Raw genomic sequence first — 22,405 nt, 5'->3', positions numbered from 1 at the left:
AATGGTTTCTTTGAGTAAGGGGATAGAACAGCGAACCTTTTGAGCTCGGCGTGTCAGCATTTTGAAAAACCCTAACTTAACTCTGGTGCCGTGTCACATATAGAAATTTTTTGATATTTGCAACCATAGTAAAACAAAGACTTATATTTTTGATATTTATGTTATATATTTAAATGCCATTTAACAAAGAAAAATCAACCAAAAAAAATGAGTTCGCGTGTCACCTCTGACACGCGTGTCATAGGTTCGCCATCACTGGGATAGAACCTGGAGTAGAAGGGGAAGATATATGTTGTTAACTTTTTGAACTGTTCTTTTTTTTAACCATATATTTTTAAAATAATGCCATGTTTTAAGTACTAAGAGATTCTACTTTAAGACAAGAATCTATGCTCTTTTTAGATGGTCCTGCTGAGGCACCAGTGACCAATGGGAACACAACCACAGTGCCAGCCCTGAATGATGATCTGGACATCTTTGGACCAATGATTTCTAATCCTTTACCTGCAACTGTCATGCCCCCAGCTCAGGTATGTTGTAAGAGTATGGTTTTACACAATCACTACTAATTTCCTTTCTGAAAAGTTTCAGAATTTCCATTGCTGATTTGAAAGCCTCCTGTTCTTTAGTCCAGGGGTTGGCAAACTAAGCCTGCAGCTTGTTTGCACATAGTTTTATTAGAACACAGCCACTCCCAGTCATTTGCATATTGTCTGTAGCTGCTTTCCTACTAAAAAGCAAGTTGAATAGTTCCAACACTACATGACCCACAAAGCCTAAATATTCACTACCTAAAGTTTGCTAACTTTTGCTGTAGGTAAACAACAGTGTTTAGAATGAACAAGTAGGAAAACTCAGACTACTATTTCAGCCTTGTCTGAGATCATCAAGGCCACTTACCTCTGAGGTTTTTAAACTGGGGGTGTATAACTATTGACTGGCAGCCAGTACTTCTTTTCTTATGCTCTATTGAGCTATCCCCAAGATACTATTTACTTCTGATTGCAGGAAAACAGAATAAGAAATTCTAGCAAATTCAGTATTCATATTCTTTTTCATGAAGATAAATTGTTTTAAGTTAGCCTTAAAACCTACCTTCCCTTTTTTATTTTGGTGATGTTTAAAAAAACAATTGAGAACATAATATTAATGATCAGGACTTTTTCTTCAGCGTTAATGGTAAATTTTGAATTGCCTTCTGAACATTACATGGAATTTCTTTTTTTGCCTTTATTAAAATTATAAATTGTTTAATACCTTAAATACTATTTCAGGTATAGTATTTAATACATTAAATACTATAACTGACAAAATTGTAATATTTTAAATGCATAACATAATGACTTGATAATGCCGGTGGTTCTTGTTCCGGCATCTAGGGTTCAGAAATCTGGAGAAGGGCTGTGCGTAAATGAAATAAGAGTCCAGAGACGAAGCATAATTTTGAAAGGCATTATAGGTAGTCAGAGAAGACTTAGCTAAAGGAACTAAGTTCTCCTTGTCTCAGGACCCCTTGCTTTTTATTAACACAATTTGTCCTAAGCGAGTTAGATATACACATCAAAGGCCAGGGTTAGGTACAGAATCCATTGTCAGATTGGCGAATTGCCTTCGGCTGTTCAGATGTTCGGCCAACAGAAGGTAATAACATGCAGATTAAGATGCCATGAGCTGTCTGGCAGCAAGCAATCATCCCTTTTCAGGTTTGGGGAAATGCCCTTGCCACTCTAGATGATTCAGCCCTTGCTGACATGCTGGAATTAGCTTCTGGCAACTTGATATTATGTATACATTGTGAAAGGATTCCCACCATCAAGTTAATTAACACATTTTTACTTTTTTGGGGAGATGGGGAAGGACACAAGTTCTACTCTCTTAGCAAATTTCCATTATACAATCTATAATAATAAAAGGGTAATATGCTAATTAGACCAGATGAAGACAGGGCTGCAAGGGAAGCCTGGGTCCTGGGTGCCAGAGGGAAGCCAGTCTGGCAACCAGGGGAAGGAAGGCCTACTCTTGCACGAATTTCATGCATCGTGCCTCTAGTATAGATTAATCAACTGTAGTCACCATGTTGTTATGCATTAGATCCTCAGACCTTATTCATCTTATAGCTGAAAGTTTGTACCCTTTTACCAGGCTCAGGCTCCCCGTATTTCCTCCATACCCAGCCTCTGCAACCACCATTCTGTTCTGTTTCTATGAGTTTGATTTTTTTAAATTTTTTTACACATATAAGTGATAAATGCAGTCATGCAGTATTTGTCTTTCTTTAAGGTGAAATATATGAACTTTCAGGAATATTGATTACTCTTAAGCATACAACTAAGATTCTATGCTAAACTTACACTTTACAAATAAGCAAGTAGTTTGGTTCATTACAGCATAATTTTTGAGGTAAAATATTTCATTTTCTCTAGAAAAACTGGACCAATAGGAATTGTTTGGATGGAACGTTTTAATAAGATAGAGGTTATGTCTTATTGAGAAGACTAATTACATGTATTTTTATTACACATATTATGATAGCACTGTATAATTACCACTAGAATTGAGAAAATAGATTCCTTAGGAATAGTTTAAATGGATCTTTATCATTAATGTTTATTTTTAGAAAAGAACTTTATGGGGAAAGCAGTTTCTTTTGGTCTAACATTCTAGTGAGGTTGTTTTATCTCATAGACTTCTTTAGATACCATTGGAGTATGAATTGCTCTGCACCTGCTTGGAGAATTAGACTCCATATCTGAGGCTTTGGTGTACTTCATGTGTTCTGCTTAGTATCAGAGCAGCAAGGGGGAACAATGCAGACCATTTAACGCTTAAGTATCGCCATGATGAGGAGTGTGTGTGCATAGCTTTTGCTGGCAAGCACTGTATACAAGAAAGGTTAAAATGGAGAATCATTTGAGTTTCTAAAATGGATTAATTCAATTTACATTATTTCTAATGGGAAAAAATGATTCCATTTTCAAACAAATCACTTCTTGTACAGTTCTTCTGGAACAAATTCGAGAACCAAGGTTCCACCTGTGTGCAAGATAGAGATTAAGTGAAAATTTTTGTTTTGTATGAAGTCTACATTTATTTGCATTTGTGTTCATTTGCCCCTTGTCCAAAAGTGGAATACAAGATATGGTTGGGAGTGGGGGTGGTTCAAGTATTGCTGTCCTTCATTTTTGGATAGATTAGAAGCATTCTAAGGTTGTGGTTAAAACTGATCTAGATTAGGTTTATAAGAATATCACAATGCAGCTTTTGAAGAGCCTCCGCCCCCCACCCCCGGACAAAAGCAGCCTTTGCAGGACTCTCTTACAGTCTGTAGTTGTAGAAATGTTCTTTAATCCAAGGGATACCAGTTCCTTGAAGTAGTTGCTAAGGGAGATGCCTGAGCACCTCCCGGGAATGGTGATGCTCAGACAGCAGCCACATCCCCTACCTGTTGACCCCATTGTGGTCAGGACGGGATGCAAAAACTCAGCATCAGTCTGGCAGGTAAACAAAATTTATTATGTACTAGTAAGAGTTTTTTATTTTAAAAAATACATTTTTATTGATTTTTAGAAAGAGAGGAAGGGAGAGGGAGAGATAGAAACATCCCTGATGGGAGAGAATCGTGGATCGGCCACCTCCTGCACACACACACCCCCCCCCACACTGGGGATCAAGCCCATGACCCGGGCAAGTGCCCTTGACCAGAATCGAACCCGGGACCCTTCAGTCCTCAGGCCGATGCTCTATCCACTGAGCCACACTGGCTAGGGCCCATGATTCTCTCTCATCGTGAATGTTTCTCTCTCTCCCTCCCCCTTCGTCTCTGAGATCAATAAACATGTTTTTTAAAGCCACAATCAAACGAGCCGGACGCTCGCTCAAAGAATTTCAATCTACCTTTTCTACATTAATACATTCAAAATAGTAAATATCATACCTTTATCCTTTTTTTTTTTAAATATATTTTATTGATTTTTTACAGAGAGGAAGGGAGAGAGATAGAGAGCGAGAAACATCGACCAGCTGCCTCCTGCACATCTCCCACTGGGGATGTGCCCACAACCCAGGCACATGCCCTTGACCGGAATCGAACCTGGGACCCTTCAGTCCGCAGGCCGACGCTCTATCCACTGAGCCAAACCGGTTTCGGCTCATACCTTTATCCTAAATGTTTTTGTGTGGGATTGTGAATGATCCTCTTTAATGCACCATTTTACCTTCTACAAGTTGTTGAATTTCTAATTTCATAACTTCACGTGGATTTTAAGTAATGGATGAGTCATGTTTTAGTATGCACAATTCGATAGTGTGTTTTGGTGTTTGTCTCAGGGGACGTCCTCTGTACCAGCAGCCGCCACTGTGTCTACAGTAACATCTGGGGATCTGGATCTATTCACGGAACAAACGACCAAGTCAGAAGAGGTGACAAAGAAACAACTCTCCAAAGACTCCATCTTGTCCCTGTATGGCGCAGGGACCGTGCAGCCACAGAGCGCTCCTGGTAATTCTTTTTGAAGTCTGCTTTCAGGGACTGCAGTGGCATTACTGGAAGTGAGCCTTTGTGGTTATAATATATCAATTATGTTTCTTCCCCATTTTTCTATGTAATGAGTGCTTTTGTTGTTGCAATTTACACAACTACAAAACTGAAATGAATAAAGCATTAGAATTAAAAAGCAGGTACAGGAGTCACAGAACTTTATTCATTTAGATTAACAAGCTGTTCACATATCACTTATTGTTTCACAAGCTTTTAGGACATAGATTATCTTTGAATAATTATTTAAATTTGATTTGCATGAAGTTTATAACTGTACAGCATGGTATTTTCTCTGCAAGTAAACAATAAGCAGTCTGAATTATTACATGAATTCAAAAAAAGGTTTGAGATTTAAAAAATAATTATAATAAATACTAGCAAGGTAAGATTTGTTGTTTACACAGTTTTAATCTGTCAGACTACCTCTTTTAAAATAATGAGATCCCACCTGCTTCCCTTAAAGCCAGGCACAGTGAACTTGCACCTGTGTATTTGGTAGTGGGAGACCAGTGGTTTAGGTTAGCAGAAACAGCACGTCATCTCATGCTATGCAGGTTGGTCTTCACAATGGATATTTTTCTATCCATGTATTTATTCTAATTAAAATTGCTCAGGTTCATAACTGATTTGTCTGCTTCTGGAAATAACCAGCTCTGAGAGTGTAGGCTATGAAATGGTCTGAGCAGTAGGAGCAGCCAGACCAAATTTAAAATTTTGCTATGGGTAGTTCAGAAAAATGGTAATTGTTTTTCTGTGATTATAGAATTGAGTGCAGCTGTATACAGTAGCCCTGTTCTCTTCATTTTCTTTTCATGGTTCTTATGATGCAGGTGTATTTATGGGACCCACAAATATACCATTTACCTCACAAGCACCGACTGCATTTCAAGGTTTTCCATCAATGGGTGTACCTGTGCCTGCAGCTCCTGGCCTTATGGGCAATGTGATGGGACAGAGTGCAAGCATGATGGTGGGCATGCCCATCCCCAATGGGTTTATGGGAAATGCACAAACTGGTGTGATGCCACTGCCTCAGAATGTGATTGCCCCCCAAGGAGGAATGGTTGGACAGATGGGTGCACCCCCAAGTAAGTTTGGCCTGCCTCAAGCTCAACAGCCCCCGTGGAACCTGTCCCAGGTAAGGGTCATTTATTCTCCACTTTATCCAGAATTGAAGAAATCAGATTTTCTAAATTGTTTTATTTGTATTTAAATCTAATCTGGTAGAAACAGGAGGGATAATGAAGTTATATCAGATAGACAAATGATCTGTCTTTGTCCCTACTTGATATTCTATAAAGAAATGTGAAGTATTTTTTCATTTCCAATATAACTGTAATCTAGTTATAAGAGCTAGAAATTATCTTGGCATCCTAAGAAACTCCCTATCACCTTTGAAATTAGTAACACGCTTTAACCCAGCTCCCTGGTGGGGTGTTTGATAGTCTACTTTGGACCAACCTGTCTTTACTAATTTGGGATGGGGTGTAGCTTTCATAAATTAGGGAAAAAAATCTAGGCTACTGTCCATGATTTATGAAAAATCTTTTTGTTCAAAAATACAACATTGTATTTCCTTTTTACTTACCCTGTAATTAGGTTTATATTTAGAAAGAGTACCCACTAGTTCAAGAATTCCCATAAGATATGGACAAGTCCATATTTGTTTCAGACATCCCTTCATATTATAAAATCCTGTTTCTACTTAAGTTAGTTTAGTGCCAAGATAGGACACATTACCAATACACTACCTTCTTCAAATGAGTTTCTCTATATTAGGTTCTCTGTCCTGACTTTTCTTCCCTTTACACTCCTCTTTGATAAGATCCCACCTGCTTCTAGCATTTTGGCTCCTGTTCTGGTCAGGTGTTTCACCTTGAGAGCAAGGAATAGTCAATAGCGATTTCTAACCAACATTAGCAAAATCACTATATATCCTATGAATGCTCCAAGTTATTTTTACTATTTAAAAGAATATCTATATTACACTGGTCTCTAATCTCTGGGGATCTAAAAAATGGTAAGTACCAAGTGGCAGTAACAGCTTGTGCATGCCAGAATGCTGAAGTAAGCTCAGGTTAAGGTGCTGGATGAACCAGGAAGGAGTTGACCCTTACTTCAAGGCCTGATGAAGGCTGTTCTCCAGCACTCCCTGCATGAGAGCCATTGGCCAATGACAAGGTGGTTAAAACAACCTTGAGTAAGTATCAGAAGTGATCCTCCGCTATAGACACTTATGCCTCATTAGAGTGATGTAATTCACATTAGTGTCTTTGAAAAACTGCAAACAATACAATCCAACCCTGAGCATAGGTTTTAACTCCACTCTGTACTTAATCCTCTTGTCTTTCCTTAACCTGTCATCTTAGAGGTAAGAACCACAAGGAAAGGGTTAAGATGCTTATATACATACATGACTCCAGTGGAAGAAAACACATTAAATCTTATACCTTATCAAATAATGAAAATTTTAGATGTTTGACCTTTTCTTTAATACTCACAAAGTATATAGAACCATTTAAGATGTTAATAAAAGCTACAATACTCAATTTCTAATTTTGGAGTATTTTACCTTCTAAAATTTCCTTAGTTTTTAGCAATACTTGAGTTGAAAGAACAGTGGACTCATTATACCTAGATACAAATTGAAAGATTGCTTTGGCACTTTTTTTCAGTTGTGGTTAATCTTTTGGGGCAAGAAATTGAGTCTAGAAAATGAATATAGTACAGTGCTAAAATGGGAAGAAAGCTGTAGTTGCTTTCTGCAGAGAAATAAACATGTGATGATGGTTGGCTTTGACTGATTTTTACATGGACAAAAAAATACTTATTTTAATTGCTATTAAGCTTCAGTATCTCTTTGAGGCAGCTTCCAATAAAATCGGGTAACTATTTAAAAATGTCTAACTGTGGTTAAAGAAATAGGTGAGCTTCTTAAACTGAGCCCAGTGTTATCTCACAGGTGAACCAGCAGATGGCTGGCATGAGTATGGGCAGTGCGAGCCCTGCGCTGGGTTTTGCCCAGCCCCCCAGCACGACAGCAGGATGGTCTGGAAGCTCATCGGGTCAGACTCTCAGCACACAACTGTGGAAGTGAGGACTGCACACGAGTTTCATCCAGAGCTACCACCTACATTCCTTGCTGCAATGCATCTAGTTCCCCTGTTTATTCATGTACATATATATTTTTTCTTTTTCCCCATTTGTTCACATTAAGAATTATCTGATTGACTGTGTTGGTTTGTACTGATTAAATTTGATGTGATGAAAAGCAGGTTGAGAAACTATTTCATGTCCAGGGCAGCTTTGCTCATAGTTCTCATAACTTCATAAATCACATTATTTGAGAAGCTGCAAAGTCAACTTGCATAATCAGTTTTACTCAATAAAATTATAGCTCTAATGTTTGCATATAAGGAAAATAGTTATCATGTTAGTAATACCTCTAACAGTATAAACCCCACCCCCAAATTAGCCAGTAATCTTGTAGGAAGGTACTGTATGATCAAATGGTTAATCATAAATAGAATGTAAATGTATCACTGAGCACTGTTTTCTAGTGTATCAAAATTTTTATTTCATCATTTCCTTCACTGTGCTATTGTTATGATGTGCTTAACAGGGAACGTGGTTAGTGAAAGGAAGATAAACCTGGATGTTACTATAAAACTTAGTTTAACAAATATTTAAAGAATTTGAATTTTATCTGCCTCTTGTAATTTGGATCTCCTCTTATGTACATAGTGCTAATATGACGACCTTTCTCTGCACTATATGCAAACAGGGTAACTAAACAAAGCCACTTTCAGTCCTTGAAGGTATATCCAGGTTTATGACAGTAATTGTGTTTACATTTTATGGTGCCTAGTATTGACAAAATGTTCTATCCCTATATTAAATAGATGAATCCATAGACTTTTTTTGTGGGTTTCATTTCCTACAGTATATACTGCCACCAACCTTACATAAATTAATGTTGTTAAGTCAGGAATTGGGGACAAAATACTTGTCATCTGTTTCTAAAACCTGTTCAGTTCTACCAGTTATAAGGCCAAATGGGGGGGAAAAAAGAAAAGTATATAAGATACTAAAAATGGTACCTGCAGTGTCATTAGTTATACTGTACAAAGATCTTCCAGTTTAGTTGTAGAGAAAACATGCAGAACAAATGAAGACAGAAACACATTTTATACCAGCTGATTAGCTTATGTTAACTGACAAGCTCTGTTTAAACAGATGTCCATCAGATGTCAATAAAGGCTGTTGTACTGAAGTAAAATGAACAATACCTGAATGCTCTGTAGCCTAACCTCCAAACGTCCTCTTCCACACCCACTGCTGCTCCCAGTTACACCTCGATCTTCACTGTGTCCAGGTGGTACTTGGGCTCGTTGGCTAGATTGACCTTCTCAGTGCGAGTGTGCCACACAAGGACCTAGGGAGGGAGGGAAATCTCTGGGGTAGCCAGCCTCAGTGCCAGCATGCAGCCACATCAAGCAGCACATGAGACATGAATACCTTGGTGCAGTTATTTGCTTTCGGTTCCAGTTCTTCAACAGTTGTTATCTGTTTTAGAAAGTCAGATTCTTGCATCCCTGGCTGGGATCCACGGCGCTTAAATACAGCTTTTGGATTGGACAAGATGACTTGAAGGCTTACAGCAAATCCTTTGTGAGAAGTTTTTAAAAAACACAAAAAGAGAGACTTTAAAATATTGGTATACTTTTCTTTTTCTATATAAAACTTTGGTCACATGAAGAGCAATTTTATATGCTACTATGTGCCAGGTCCTACTTCACAAAGTTGAAAAGGAGCATTACCTGTATTACAGTCTCAAGAAGAAAAGCAGTCATTACAATATAACGGGCTCGGTGCCTTCACAGAGGTGTACACCGGTGGGGTGGGGATCTGTAAAAAGTCTAGTCTTGATAATAAAGGGTAGATTCTACAAGCTGCTATTTCACAGAAGTCATCACACCCAACATTTGACACTCTGGGGACAACTAAGACCTAAATGTAGCGGAAAAGCACTCACATTCAGCCTAATTGAGCTTGAGGTAATTATGTGAGAGCCCGCCCAGTTCTGCCTCCTTTAACATCTCTGTGTGCACTTATCAAAACCAGTGCTGGTTTTCTTTGAGTTTAGAAGACAGGGATAAAGGGAAAGTTAGTTTGCTAGAACATGAATAATAATTGGTTGGTTGATTTCTGATTTGGTTCAATCTGAAAAATGTGGGTGGGTTGGAAATCAGTGTAGGATATATTAAGCCATTTAATAAATTTGGTTTTTTATATTTCACTTAAAAAATACGTAGTTTTATTTATTTCAGAGGAAGGAGAGGGAAAGAGAAACATCAATAAGAGAATAATTGATCAGCTGCCTCCTGCATGCCCACACTGGGGATTGAGCCCGCAACCCGGGCATGTGCCCTGACCTGGGATGAAACTGACCTGGTTCATAGGTTGACACTTAACCACTGAGCCATGCAGGCTGGGTGATATTTTTCTTTTCTTTTTTTTAAGGAAATTATTGTCAATTTCCTTCAATGGTTTGGTCATAGGAAAGATAATTACTATTTAATCTGTAGTTTAACAGAGTGTCCCTTGCTTTCCCATTAAACACTCTATAAGCTATCTGAGCAAACAAATGTTAAGACCTTTGTAACTGAAAGCCTGAAGCCCAGCCCGCTGCTGTTAATGTCTAAGCTGACACTAAAGTTAGGCTATGAGGACCTCCCCGTGTTAAAGCTATGAGGACCAATCCCTAGGAACATTGCTTAGCAACTTTTGCCCTTCTCTACATTAATGGAATTGATTTATGCTTATTTTTGCAAAAGTATAGTTTGCAAAGTAAGGACCACATGATACGAGCCAGTAATGGGGGAACTGAGGAAAACCACAACCAGCATTCTCATAACCTCTCCAGATGCAAGGTGGGCCAGTCCCATGTTCTAGACGCTGCTGTCTTTATGGGAAAACTTCCCACTGAGCTACATACAAACACCTTGGTACAGCGTGTGCCAAGTGAGACAGGACAAAGGATCATAAAGCATGAGCCTGAGGACTGGTCCGAGCACATTTCACCAACCCTGGGAGAGGCAGCACGTTCTAGCAGAAAGACCACAGAATCTGAAATTTGGAGCCTTTTGGTTTTGCCTGGGTCCCTGCACCTGGGACACTGGTCAAGTCCCTTCACCTTTCTTGATTCTGAAACTTGCCTGTTTCTCATCTGCAAGCGAGGTGCGGTACCTTCTCAACTCGGTGTCTGACGCAAAATTTGTGAATGGAAAAACACTAACTGCAAAGCTCCCTCCAAAAGACACTACACTATATAAATAATACCACTGTCAATGTCGTGAGGGGCAGGTGGGATTAGCCACCTGCCTCTGCAGACAGGGAAAGGGCTTGTGAAAGTCTAGGTAGCCAGCCAGGCCACCTGCGTTTCCCGCCACTTTGCTAACAAGTCTGAAGCCTCCTCAGACAGAATAGCCATAGGCCTCAACCAAAAGCCAAGGTTCAAATTCATACACAGAGTGTGACTTTTCTAGTAGGTCAGCTCCGATTTTAGTATTAAAAGGTTCCTGGCTTTTTTTGTGAGCTAGTAAATACGCTTCAGCTTTGTTTCCTTCTCCCTCCCACTGAAGCGGCTGGTCTGTTTCTCACGTGGTTTTCATGGTGTTGGTTGTATTTCCTCATTCTCATAAAAATACAGGGTCCAAACTTGATTTCCTTCATTCCCCACTGAGACCTCAGCACACTCATGGCATCGTGACCACTCGGGGATTCAGATTCGGATTATTTTCTTGCTCTCCTTGGCGCAGGGATATCCTTTAGCTTTTAAAGCAGAGTCCCATGGCAAGTCTGCAGCTTGAAGCAGAGCAGCCAGCCAGCAGTGGGGCTGATCACTGTTGCTCCAAGGCCCTTTCCTAGATTCCCTGGACAAGGGGATGGGCCTGCAAGGCTGGCACCCTGCACAGGTCTGAGTGGGCAGCTGACCATAGGAGCCAAGTGGTTGTCTATTTTCTATCACGCTGAGGGGTGGGGCAGTTCAGATGCTTTTCACTCCCACCCCCACTTTCTCTGCCAGGCTCCAGCTCAGAGAGCCCTTCAAAGGAGGCAGGTCACAGGGAGCACAGCACACAGGGACAATGTTAACTAGGCCAAGCCCTGGTTGCCTTTTGGGGAATCATGTGACCTGCTGTGAAGCCTGGGAGAGAGCTCTCCCTCTGGAAGCAGGACTTTTAGCTCCTAAACCATTGCTTTCAACCCAAGACGGATATCTTGATTTGTCTTCATTTCAAACTATATATGCCTCAAATATTACATTTCCCCTTCACTATTTTTAATGAAATTAATTTAGCTTTAAAGATGTTTGCAGCGGCTATTGAGATACTATGAGCCTTACAAAAATCATGGGCGTAGGATCCTCTGTCCTGGTCCGTTGTATAAAAAATAAAGTACAAATGAAACCTGGTTATGCTGTGAAGGCTGCATTTCCTGACTTGCAGTGGCATGGGGGATATATCTCCTCTCAGTCAGAGGGACAGGGCCTGTTTTAGTAGGTGCTTATTGATTAATAAATGGAAACATTTGGAAGACATTCAAAGTCCAACAAGTAATTTCCACTTGGGGACAAGATGGAGCAACAAGGGCTGGGTTTTCCCTACTGTCTTACCTAAATCTAGAGAAAATGTTTGAAAAAATGATTTCTAGACATTGGAAAAGGGGCGTGCAGGACAAAGGTCTCTGAAAAAGAAAAAAAGAAAAGAAAAACACAAGTCCTACATTTGCCTCAGCTTCTTGTCTGAAGGGAGTAGCCCACAGGCTCCACCATGGGGAGGGAGCTCACAGCTCTGCAGGCCCTAAAGCTGAGGAGACAGCAGAGAATCCCAGGAGGCCGAGCCGGGAGAATCCACAGTACAGAGCACGAGAGAGAGCCGATGGCCTGCAGAGGGCTCCACTCACGTCCAACTGGAGATCAGAAAATGCTCTTGTAACTCCCTGCGGCCCAGGAAAGAGCCTGGAGAGAAGCAGGTGGGCTGGTTCTTGCAGCTCACTCAGGGCTGGGTTAGGTCACATTCCCAACAGCCAGAGTGGAATGGTAGTTGGGGCACCTGGAAGAGGAGCTGGAAGATTGTTGTGTTCACTGTGGGGTCACATTAGCCCTAACCTAAAGGTTGCGCTGGTCCTGCCTATCAAACCTTTAAGAGCAAGCCCAGAAAGGATCACAATGCTTCTGAATAACTTAGTTGTATCCCAGAAAAATGTAAAATACACATAAAGGGGAGGCGGTTAAGATGCGCTTCACTCCTAATCTGGATGTGTGTGTAAATGTACGGTATACATAATACATAACACAAATAAACATGTATCTTTATAGTACCTAGCAACAAAACATTCAAAATGCCTGATACAAAAATTCCCATGTGTACAAAGAGGCAAGAAACTGTAATCCTGTAATTAAAAGAAAAATCAGTCAACAGAAACAAACACAGAAATGACACTGGTGGCAGAATTATAGAACAAGGGCATTAAAACATAATAAATATTCTTCATATATTCAGAAAGGTAGGGGAAAGATTGAACATGCCAAGTAGAGATATGGAAGACAAAAGTCCTAAAGTGCTGGCCACAGTGGCTCAGTGATTGAGCATTGACCTATGAACCAGGAGGTCACTGTTTGATTCCCAGTCAGGGCACATGCCCAGTTTGTGGGTTCAACCCCCAGTAGGGGGTATGCAGGAGGCAGCCAATCAATGATTCTCTCTCATCATTGATGTTTCTATCTCTCTCTTTCCTTTCCTCTCTGAAATCAATAAAAATATATTTAAAAATATAAAATAAAAAGACCCAAAGCGATCTCATTGTGATGAAAAATACAATGTCTTGAGATGAAAAACCTACTGGCTAGGATTAACACATGATAACACATTAGAAGACAATGACAGAAACTACTAAAAGGAAACACAAACACACGTATGTGAGTACAGAAACAGTAAAGGAATGAAAGGTGGGAGAAGGGGCTAGAAACGTATATTTGAAGAAATAACTGAAAATTTTACAATTTAAAAAAAATCCATAAGGATTTACTATAAGACAGACAACACTAACAACCAACTTGACATTTACAGAGCAAGCCGCCCAAGGGCAGCAGAATACACAATCTTTTCAAGTATACATGGTACTTGAGATAAGCTTATGGCAGGGCCATGAATCAAGTCTCAATAAATTAAAAAGAATACAAATTGTACAAACTATTTCTCTGACCACATGGAATTAAAATAGAAATCAATAATAGAAAGACATCTGGAAAATCTAATATTTGGAAACTAAACAACATAATTCTAAAGATATGGCTCAAAGGAAGAATCAAAAGGGAATGAAAACAGAAAAAGGCACCAAAACCTATGGGCGGCATCTACAGCAGTACTTACATGGAAAATGAGTATTTTTTAAAAGTACTAAACACTTTTATTAGATAAAAAGAAAGGTCTTAACTCAATGTCTTAAGTTCCTACCTTTATACACTAGGAAGAGTAAATGAAACCCAAAGTGAATAGTAAAAAAAGGTATGATTAATTAAAGAGCCAAAATCACTGAAGTAGAAATGTAAAACAATAGAGATCAGTGAAATCTAAACCATGCCCTTAGGGGGAAAAGGTCAATAAAATTGATAATATCTACCCATACTTAGGGAAAAAAGAGAGAACACACAAATTACCAATACCAGAATGAGAGAGGAGTAGCAGTACACACTCTATAAAACATTCAAATGATAACAAAGTATTATGAGCAACTTTATGGCAGTAAATTTCAAAATATAAAAATGGACAACTTCCTTGAAAGACATAAGCTATCAAAGCTCTCATGAAGAAATAGTACCAATAGCCTTTCACCCATTAAATAAACTTATAGTTGAAAATCACACACAATCCTCCTCAAACTATCCCAAAAAATTCACAAGGAAGACTCCCAAGCTAATTTTAGGAGGCCAGCATTATCCTAATTCCAAACCCTACACTACACAAAAAGAAAATTATAGGCCAATTTCCCTGATGAACATAGATGCTAAAGTCCTCAACAAAATATTAGGAAATTGGACCCAGCAATATATTAAAAAGATCATACATCAGAAACAAGTGGGATTTATTCCAGGGATGCAAGGTTGGTACAATATTTGCAAATCAATAAATGTGATACATCATATAAACAAAATGAAGGGTAAAAACACATGATCATATCAATAGATGCAGGAAAAGCATTCGACAAAATCCAGCACCCATAAAGATGAAAACTCTCAACAAAGTGGGAACAGAGGAATCATACCTCAACATGATAAATGCCATACATGAAAAACCTATAGCCAACGTAATACTCAATAGGCAAAAATTGTTTCCCTTAAGATCAGGAACAAGACAGGGATGCCCACTTTTACCACTCTTATTCAACACAGTGTTGGAAGTCATAGCCACAACAATCAGAAAAGAATAAATAAAAGGCATCCAAATTGGAAAGGAGGAAGTAAAACTGTCATTATTTGCAGATGATAAGATATTGTATATAGAACACCCTAAAGAACCCACCTTAAAATATTAGATTTAATAAATTTGGCAAGTAGTAGGATACAAAATCAACATCCAGAAATCAATGGCATTTTTATATCCCAATAATGAACTCTCAGAAAGAGAAACTAAAAAAAGCAATCCCATTTACCATTGCAACAACAACAACAAAAATAAGATACCTAGAAGAAAACGTAGGCAGTAAAATCTCAGACATCTCTTGGAGCAATATTTTTGCCCATATGTCTCCGAGGGAAAGGGAAAATAAACAAATGGGACTACATCAGATCAAAAAGCTCCTGCACAGCTAAAGAAACCATCAGCAAAGCAAAAAGGTAACCCACAGGATGGGAGAACATATTTATTTGCCAATGATTCATCAGATAAGAGGTTAATCTCCAAAATATATAAAGAAGTTATACAACTCAACACCAGAAAGATAAACAATCCTATTTAAAAAATGGGCAAAAGGCCTGACTAGAATTTCTCCAAAGAGGACATACAGATGCCCAAGAGACATATGAAAAATGCTCAAGGTCACTAATTATCAGAGATGTGTCACCTCATATCTGCCAGAATGGCTAACGTTAATAAGTCAACAAACAATAAATGCTGGGGAGGCTGTGGAGAAAAGGGAACCCTAGTACACTGCTGCTAAGAATGCAGACTGGTGCCCTAGCTGGTTTGGCTCAGTGGATAGAGCATCAGCCTGCGGACTGAAGGGTCCCAAGTTTGATTCTGGTCAAGGGCACATGCCCAGGTTGCGGGCTCCATCCCCAGTAGGGGGCGTGAAGGAGGCAGCCGATCAATGATTCTCTCTCATCATTGATGTTTCCATCTCTCTCTCTCCCTCCCCTTTCCTCTCTGAAACCAATAAAAATATATACTAATAATATAAAAAAGAATGCAGACTGGTGCAGCCACTATGGAAAACAATAAGGAGTTTCCTCAAAAAAATGAAAAATGGAGCTGTCATTTTCCCCAGCAATCCCACTTCTGGGAATATATCCTAAGAATCAAATTGGCCTTTTAAGGATATGATTAAATGGCTTTGAATATATTTATAACTCTGAGTACATTTTCTGAAAAGACTATTCTTTTCTATTGAATGGTTTTGGCACCTGTGGCAAAAATCAACTGACCATAAATGTAAGTTTATTTCTGGACTTTCAATTTATTTCCATTGATTCACATGTTTATGCCAGTACCACACTGTCTTTACTACTGTAGCTTTATAATAAGTTTTCGAATCAGAAAGTGTAAGTCTTTCAACCTTGTTATTTTTCAAGATTGTTTTGGCTATTTTGAGTCCCTTGCTTTCCCATATAAATGGCCAACAGGTAAATTAAAAGGTGCTCAACACCACCAATCATCAGGAAAATGCAAATCAAAAACCACAATGAGCTATCACCTCACACCTGTTAGAATGCCTATTATGAAAAAGACAAGAAATAATATATGTTGGCTCAGTAACAATCCTTCTCAAACTATTCCAAATAACTCCAGAGGAGGGAAGACTCCCAAGCTCATTTTACAAGGCCAGCATCACTGATCAAATTCACAGACATTACCAAAAAAAAAAAAAATTATAAGCCAATCCCTGATGAACATAGAAGCAAAAATCCTCAACAAATACTAGCAAACCAAAGTCAGCAATACATTAAAAAGACCCTACAGGCCATTGTAGAGCCAAGGCGGGAGGCTCAGACCAGGAGGTAGGAAGAACTTGGGGCGAGGAGGGGGTGATGCTACGTGCCCTCCACCTAGGACACAGGCTGGCCCCGGGGACACCATGCTGCTCCTGCTGAGCACTGCAGTGGCCAAGGCCCTGCCATCGCCCACCCTCTGACCGCTGATTTATTCCAAGCAATACACTGAAGCCGCTCTTAACATTTCCAACTACAGCCTCAACACTGCCAATGTGAACCTGTGGGAAGATGGCCTGAAGCTTTTGTTAAGAGAAACAGAAATGCTTCTGCCTCTTTTCAGGAACTGGAGGATAAGAAGGAGTTATCAGCAGAATCAGAAGATGAAGAATTGCAGTTGGAAGAATTTCCCACGCTGAAAACACTTGATCCAACGCCTGACAGCACCAAGACCACCAGGCAGCACTTGGACTTGGCCATGTAAGACACAAAGCTCCAGGGACACAGATCAGCAGCTCATAAAGCAAAGGCTTTAAAACATCACCCAGACAAAGGGAACGCAGCTGGTGCACCAACGAGAGAAGGAGATAATGACCACTTCACTTGCATTGCTAAAGCTTATGAAATGTTATCCGATCCAGTGAAAAGACCAGCGTTTAACAGTGTAGATCCTACTTTTGATAACTTGGTTCCTTCTAACAGTGAAGCAAAGGATAATTTCTTCCAAGTGTTTTCCTGTGTTTGAAAGAAATTCCAGATGGTCAAATAAAAAAAAAAGTTTCCCTAAACTTGGTGATATGAATTCATCATTTGAAGATATAGATGTATTTTATTCTTTTGGGTATAATTTTTATTCTTGGAGAGAATTTTCTTATTTAGACGAAGAAGAAAAAAAGCAGAGTGTCCTGATGAGAGGAGGACTTAAAAGCAGAACGGAGCAACAAGAGCACAAAGGGAAAAGAGGAAATGGACAGGATATGAACAGTAGTTGACAATGCATATAGTTATAATCCAAGAATAAAAAATTACAGAAGAAAAGGCCAAGAAAGAAGCAGAAAAGAAAGCAAAAGCAGAAGCAAAATAGAAGGAGCAAGAAGCTAAAGAAAATCAAAGACAAGCTGAATGAGAAGTTGCTTGTTTAGCTGAAGAGAAAGAAGAGGAAGAAATTAGACATCAAGCACTACTGGCAAAGAAGGAAAAACATACCCAGAAAAGACATTATAATGGAAAGGCAAAAACTTTGAAACTCATGCAAGACCTGAAATCACTTTTCTGATAATGAGGCATAGTGGGTTAACTGTGATTGCCTTGAACTAGCAAGTTTACAGTGCTTGAATGAAACACATCATCAACAAAGAAGTAGGGGGGGAAAGAGAAGAAATAAATGAGCAAATTAGAAAAGAGAAAGAGGAAGCTGAGGCTCATGCATGACAAGCATCTAAAGCAGGGATTCTCAACCTTCTGGCCCTTTAAATACAGTTCCTCATGTTGTGACCCAACCATAAAATTATTTTCGTTGCTACTTCATAACTGTAATGTTGCCACTGTTATGAATCGTAATGTAAATATCTGATATGCAGGATGGTCTTAGGCGACGCCTGTGAAAGGGTCGTTCGACCGCCAAAGGGGTCGCGACCCACAGGTTGAGAACCGCCGATCTAAAGAATGCAGAGAAATCAACTGGCGGTGGTGGAAATGGCAGTGAGAATTGGTCAGAGAAGATCTGAAATTACGGAGTAAAGCTGTGAACCTCTTCCCTGCTGGAACAAATTCAAGATGGGAAGTTTACAGCTATAACACACATTCTTCTGGAGTCAAGAGAACCACCAAAGATGTTATTGCAAAGCAAAGAGTTTTCAAAAACTTGACCCTCATCAAAAAGATGATATAACAAAAAGGCTTTTGGTAAATTTTAGAGAGCATGGAGTGGTGCCCCAGGCAGACAACGATACACCTTCAGAACAATTTGAAGGTCCATGCACAGACTTCACACCTTGGACTATAGAACAGAAGCTTTTGTAACAAGCTTTGTAAACATACCCACTAAGTAACCTGAAAGGTGGGGGGAAGTAGCAGCACGAAGATGTACTGCATGAAACAATGTAAGGGATTTGTTAAGATGGTAAAAGAAAGCTGCTCAGCAGCAAGTACTGAATGCAATTAGAGCAAAGAAATGACTTATCACAATCTTTGTTGCATGTGCATTTTTTATCATAAAACTGAAAATACTGAAACAAAAAGAAGATCATAATCCAGTGGGATTTATTCCTGGGATGCAAAGTTGGTTCAACATCTGCAAATCAATTAACATGATACACCACATAAATATAATGAAGGATAAAATTATATGATCATGTCAATAGATACAAAAAAGGCATTTGATAAAGTCCAGCACCTATTATGATAAAAACTCTCAGCAAAGTGGGAATAAAGGGAACCTAGCTGAACATAATAAAGGCCATATATAACAAACCCACAGCTAACATCATACTCAATGGGGGAAACTAAAAGCATTTTTCTTAAGATAAGGAACAAGACAAGGATGTCTCCTTCTACCACTATTCAACATTGTACTTAAAGTTCTAGCCAGAGCAATCAGGAAAGAAAAAGAAATAAAAGGCATCCAAATTGGAAAAGAAGCCCTGCCTGGGTAGGTCAGCTGTTTGGAGCATGGTCCCAATGCACCAGGGTTGCAGGTTCAATCCTTGGTTGGGGCACGTGCAAAAGTCAGCCAATAAATGTGTGAATAGGTGGAACAGCAGATGGATGTCTGTCTGTCTGTCTTTCTCTCTCTCCCCCACCACCCTTTTCCTCTCTCTCAAACCAATTAAAATTTTTTTTTAAGAAAGAAAAGTAAAACTGTCATTATTTGCAGGTGATAGGATATGATACTATGCATAAAGAACCCTATAAAAATTCCACCCCAAATTATCACAACTGGTAAATATATTCATTGAAGTAGCGGGATACAAAATTAATATTCAGAAGTTGGTTGCATTTTTATTTTATTATTTTTGAAATATGTTTTGATTCAGAGAGAGGAAGGGAGAGGGTGAGGGAGAGAGAGACAGAAACATCAATGATGAGAGAGAATCACAAATTGGCTGCCTGCTGCACACGGGCTACTAGGGATCAAGGCTGCAACTCAGGGGCATGTGCTCTGACCAGGAATCAAACCACAACCTTCTGGCTCACTGGTCGATGCTTAACCACTGAGCGACACTGGCAAGGCTTGGTTGCATTTTTATAGACCAACAATGAACTATCAGAAAGAGAAATTACTAAAACAATCCCAATTATAATTGCATCAAAAATAAAATACCTAGGAGTAATTTTTAAAAAATATGTTTTTTTATTGACTTTTTTAAGAGAGAGAGACAAAAGGAGAGGGAGGAAAAGAGAGAGAGAAACATTGATGTGAGAGAAAAACATTGATCAGCTACCTCCCACACCCACCCTGACCAGGGATTGAGCCAACAACATGGGCTGACTGGGAATGGAACCAGTGACCTTTTGTTGTACACGACAATGCTCAACCAATGAGCCACACTGGCCAGGGCCTATGAATAAATTTAGCCAAAGAGGTAAAAGACCTGTAGTCAGAAAACTGTACAACATTAAAGAAATTAAAGAAGATACAAAAAAATGGAAACATATACTGTGCTCATGGATAGGCAGAATTAACACTATTAAAATGTCCATACTTCCCAAAGCTGTCTATAGATTCAATGCAATCTTTATCAAAATACAAATGGCATTTCCAGAGCACTAGAACAAATAATCCTAAAATTTGTATGGAACTACTAAAGACCCTGAATAGCCACAGCAACCTTGAGAAAGAAGAACCAAGTTGGGAGTACCATACTACCTAATATCAAACTATACTACAAAGCTATAGTAATCAAAACAGCATGGTTATAGCATAAAAACAGACACATAAATCAGTGGAACAGAATAAAGAGCTCAGAAATAAACCCATGACTTTGTGGTCAATTAATCTATGACAAAGGAGGCAAGAATATACAATGGAGTTAAGACATTCTCTTCAACAAGTGGCATTGGGTAAATTGGACAGATACATGCAAAAATATTGAAACTAGACCACCTTCTTACACCACATACAAGAATAAACTCAAGATGGATTAAAGTCTTAAATGGAAGACCCAGGACAGTAAAACTCCTAAAAGAAAACATAGGCAGCAAACTCTTTGACACTGCTCTTAGCAATATTTTTTTCTGATATATCTCCTATGACAAGGAAAACAAATGAAAAACTAAATAAGACTCATCAAACTAAAAAGTTTTTGCAAGAAAACCATCAACAAAACAAAAAGACAACCTACCAAATGGAAGTATTCATCACTGATACATCCAATAAGAGGTTAATATCCAAAATATATAAGGAACTCATACAACTTCACACCAAAAAAACCCCAAAAACAAAAGAACACAAACACTCTGATTTAAAAATGTACAGAGGACCTAAACACACATTTCTCCAAAGAGGACATACAGATGGTCCATAGATGAAAAGATCCCCAATGTCACTAATCATGACAGAAATACAAATTAAAACCACAATGACATATCACCTCACACCTGTCAGAATGGCTATCATCAATATATCAATAAACAAGTAGTGTTGACTAGGGCAGCGGTAGCCACCTTTCAGACCTCATGGACCACCAGTGGGCGACCACTGGACTAGGGTCTGCTTATGCACTGTTGGCTGGGATTGTAAACTGGAATAGCCACTATGGAAAACAGTATGGAGGTTCCTAAAAAAATTAAAAATAGAAATACCAAGTGATCCAGCAATTCCTCTTTGGATATTTATCCAAAGGAAATGAAAACACTAAATCAAAGAGATATATGGACCCCATGTTCACTGCAGCACTGTTTACAATAGCCAACATAGGGAAGCAACCTAAGAGTCCACTGATGGGTGAATGGATAAAGACGATGTGATACACGCACCCATGCACACACAATGTTATATTACTCAGCCACATAAAAAAAGGAAATACTGCCTTCTGTGACATCATGGATGGACCTTGAGGGTATTATGCTAAGTCAGATAAGTCAGAAAGAGAAATACCATATGATCACACTCATATGTGGAATCTAAAACAAACAAACAAACAAAAAACTCAGAGATTGGTAGTTGACAGAAGCAGGGGGTAGAGGGTGGGCAAAATGGGTAAAGATGGTACAAAATTCCATTTCAAAATAAGTAAGTCCTAAAGATGTAATGTACAGTGTGGTGACCATCCTATCTAATAAAAGAGAAACATGGTAATTAGCCATACCTCTGCTACCCTTCCCATTGGCTAATCAGGGCGATATGCAAATTAACTGCCAGCCAAGATGGCGGCCGGCAGCCAGGCAGCTTGAAGCGAACATGAGGCTTGCTTGCTTCAGTGACGGAGGAAGCCAACGTTCCCCGTTCCCCGCCTGCCGCTGCCGGCCTCTGAGCTTGCAGTTTGAAACACTGTTACAAATATAGAAGCTAAACAAAACCCCAGAAACCTGCTTTCAGCTAGCCGAAACCTGTTTCAATTATAGAACCCAAACAAACCAGATACCTGCTTTCAGCAGCCGAGGCCTCAGAGCTGGAGCCAAGCCTCAGAGCTAAAGCTGGCCCAGAATAAAAAAAAAAA

At 39.2% G+C, this 22,405-nt stretch overlaps 2 protein-coding genes and 1 pseudogene across 9 annotated transcripts in view; 2 read left to right on the top strand and 1 right to left on the bottom strand.

Annotated features, from left to right (window-relative positions):
• SMAP1 (small ArfGAP 1) overlaps positions 1–8,450 on the top strand; it is an 87,448-nt gene extending 78,998 nt beyond the window's left edge. For 6 of the 8 annotated variants that reach the window (XM_014547348.1, XM_014547356.1, XM_014547354.1 and 3 more), the window contains 4 exons: positions 403–530; positions 4,327–4,498; positions 5,368–5,675; positions 7,500–8,450. In XM_014547348.1, coding sequence (XP_014402834.1) covers positions 403–530; positions 4,327–4,498; positions 5,368–5,675; positions 7,500–7,634 — 743 coding nt within the window. In that variant the 3' untranslated portion in view covers positions 7,635–8,450. The remainder of the gene's footprint in view (positions 1–402; positions 531–4,326; positions 4,499–5,367; positions 5,676–7,499) is intronic. The other 2 variants (XM_014547351.1, XM_014547355.1) reach the window with 2 other exon arrangements.
• B3GAT2 (beta-1,3-glucuronyltransferase 2) overlaps positions 8,254–22,405 on the bottom strand; it is a 186,883-nt gene continuing 172,731 nt past the window's right edge. Inside the window, exons 5-6 of the mRNA XM_014547341.1 lie at positions 9,056–9,204; positions 8,254–8,972 (exon numbers count right to left, since the gene is read on the bottom strand). Of these exons, the coding sequence (XP_014402827.1) occupies positions 8,886–8,972; positions 9,056–9,204 (236 nt within the window). The 3' untranslated portion in view covers positions 8,254–8,885. The remainder of the gene's footprint in view (positions 8,973–9,055; positions 9,205–22,405) is intronic.
• On the top strand, positions 16,990–18,233 carry LOC102261105 (annotated as a pseudogene).

The sequence above is a fragment of the Myotis brandtii genome, unplaced genomic scaffold, assembly GCF_000412655.1.
Source record: "Myotis brandtii unplaced genomic scaffold, ASM41265v1 scaffold471, whole genome shotgun sequence".
Taxonomy (NCBI): domain Eukaryota; kingdom Metazoa; phylum Chordata; class Mammalia; order Chiroptera; family Vespertilionidae; genus Myotis; species Myotis brandtii.
Note: the sequence above shows the minus strand (reverse complement) of the source record. Positions and strands in the feature narration are given on the sequence as shown.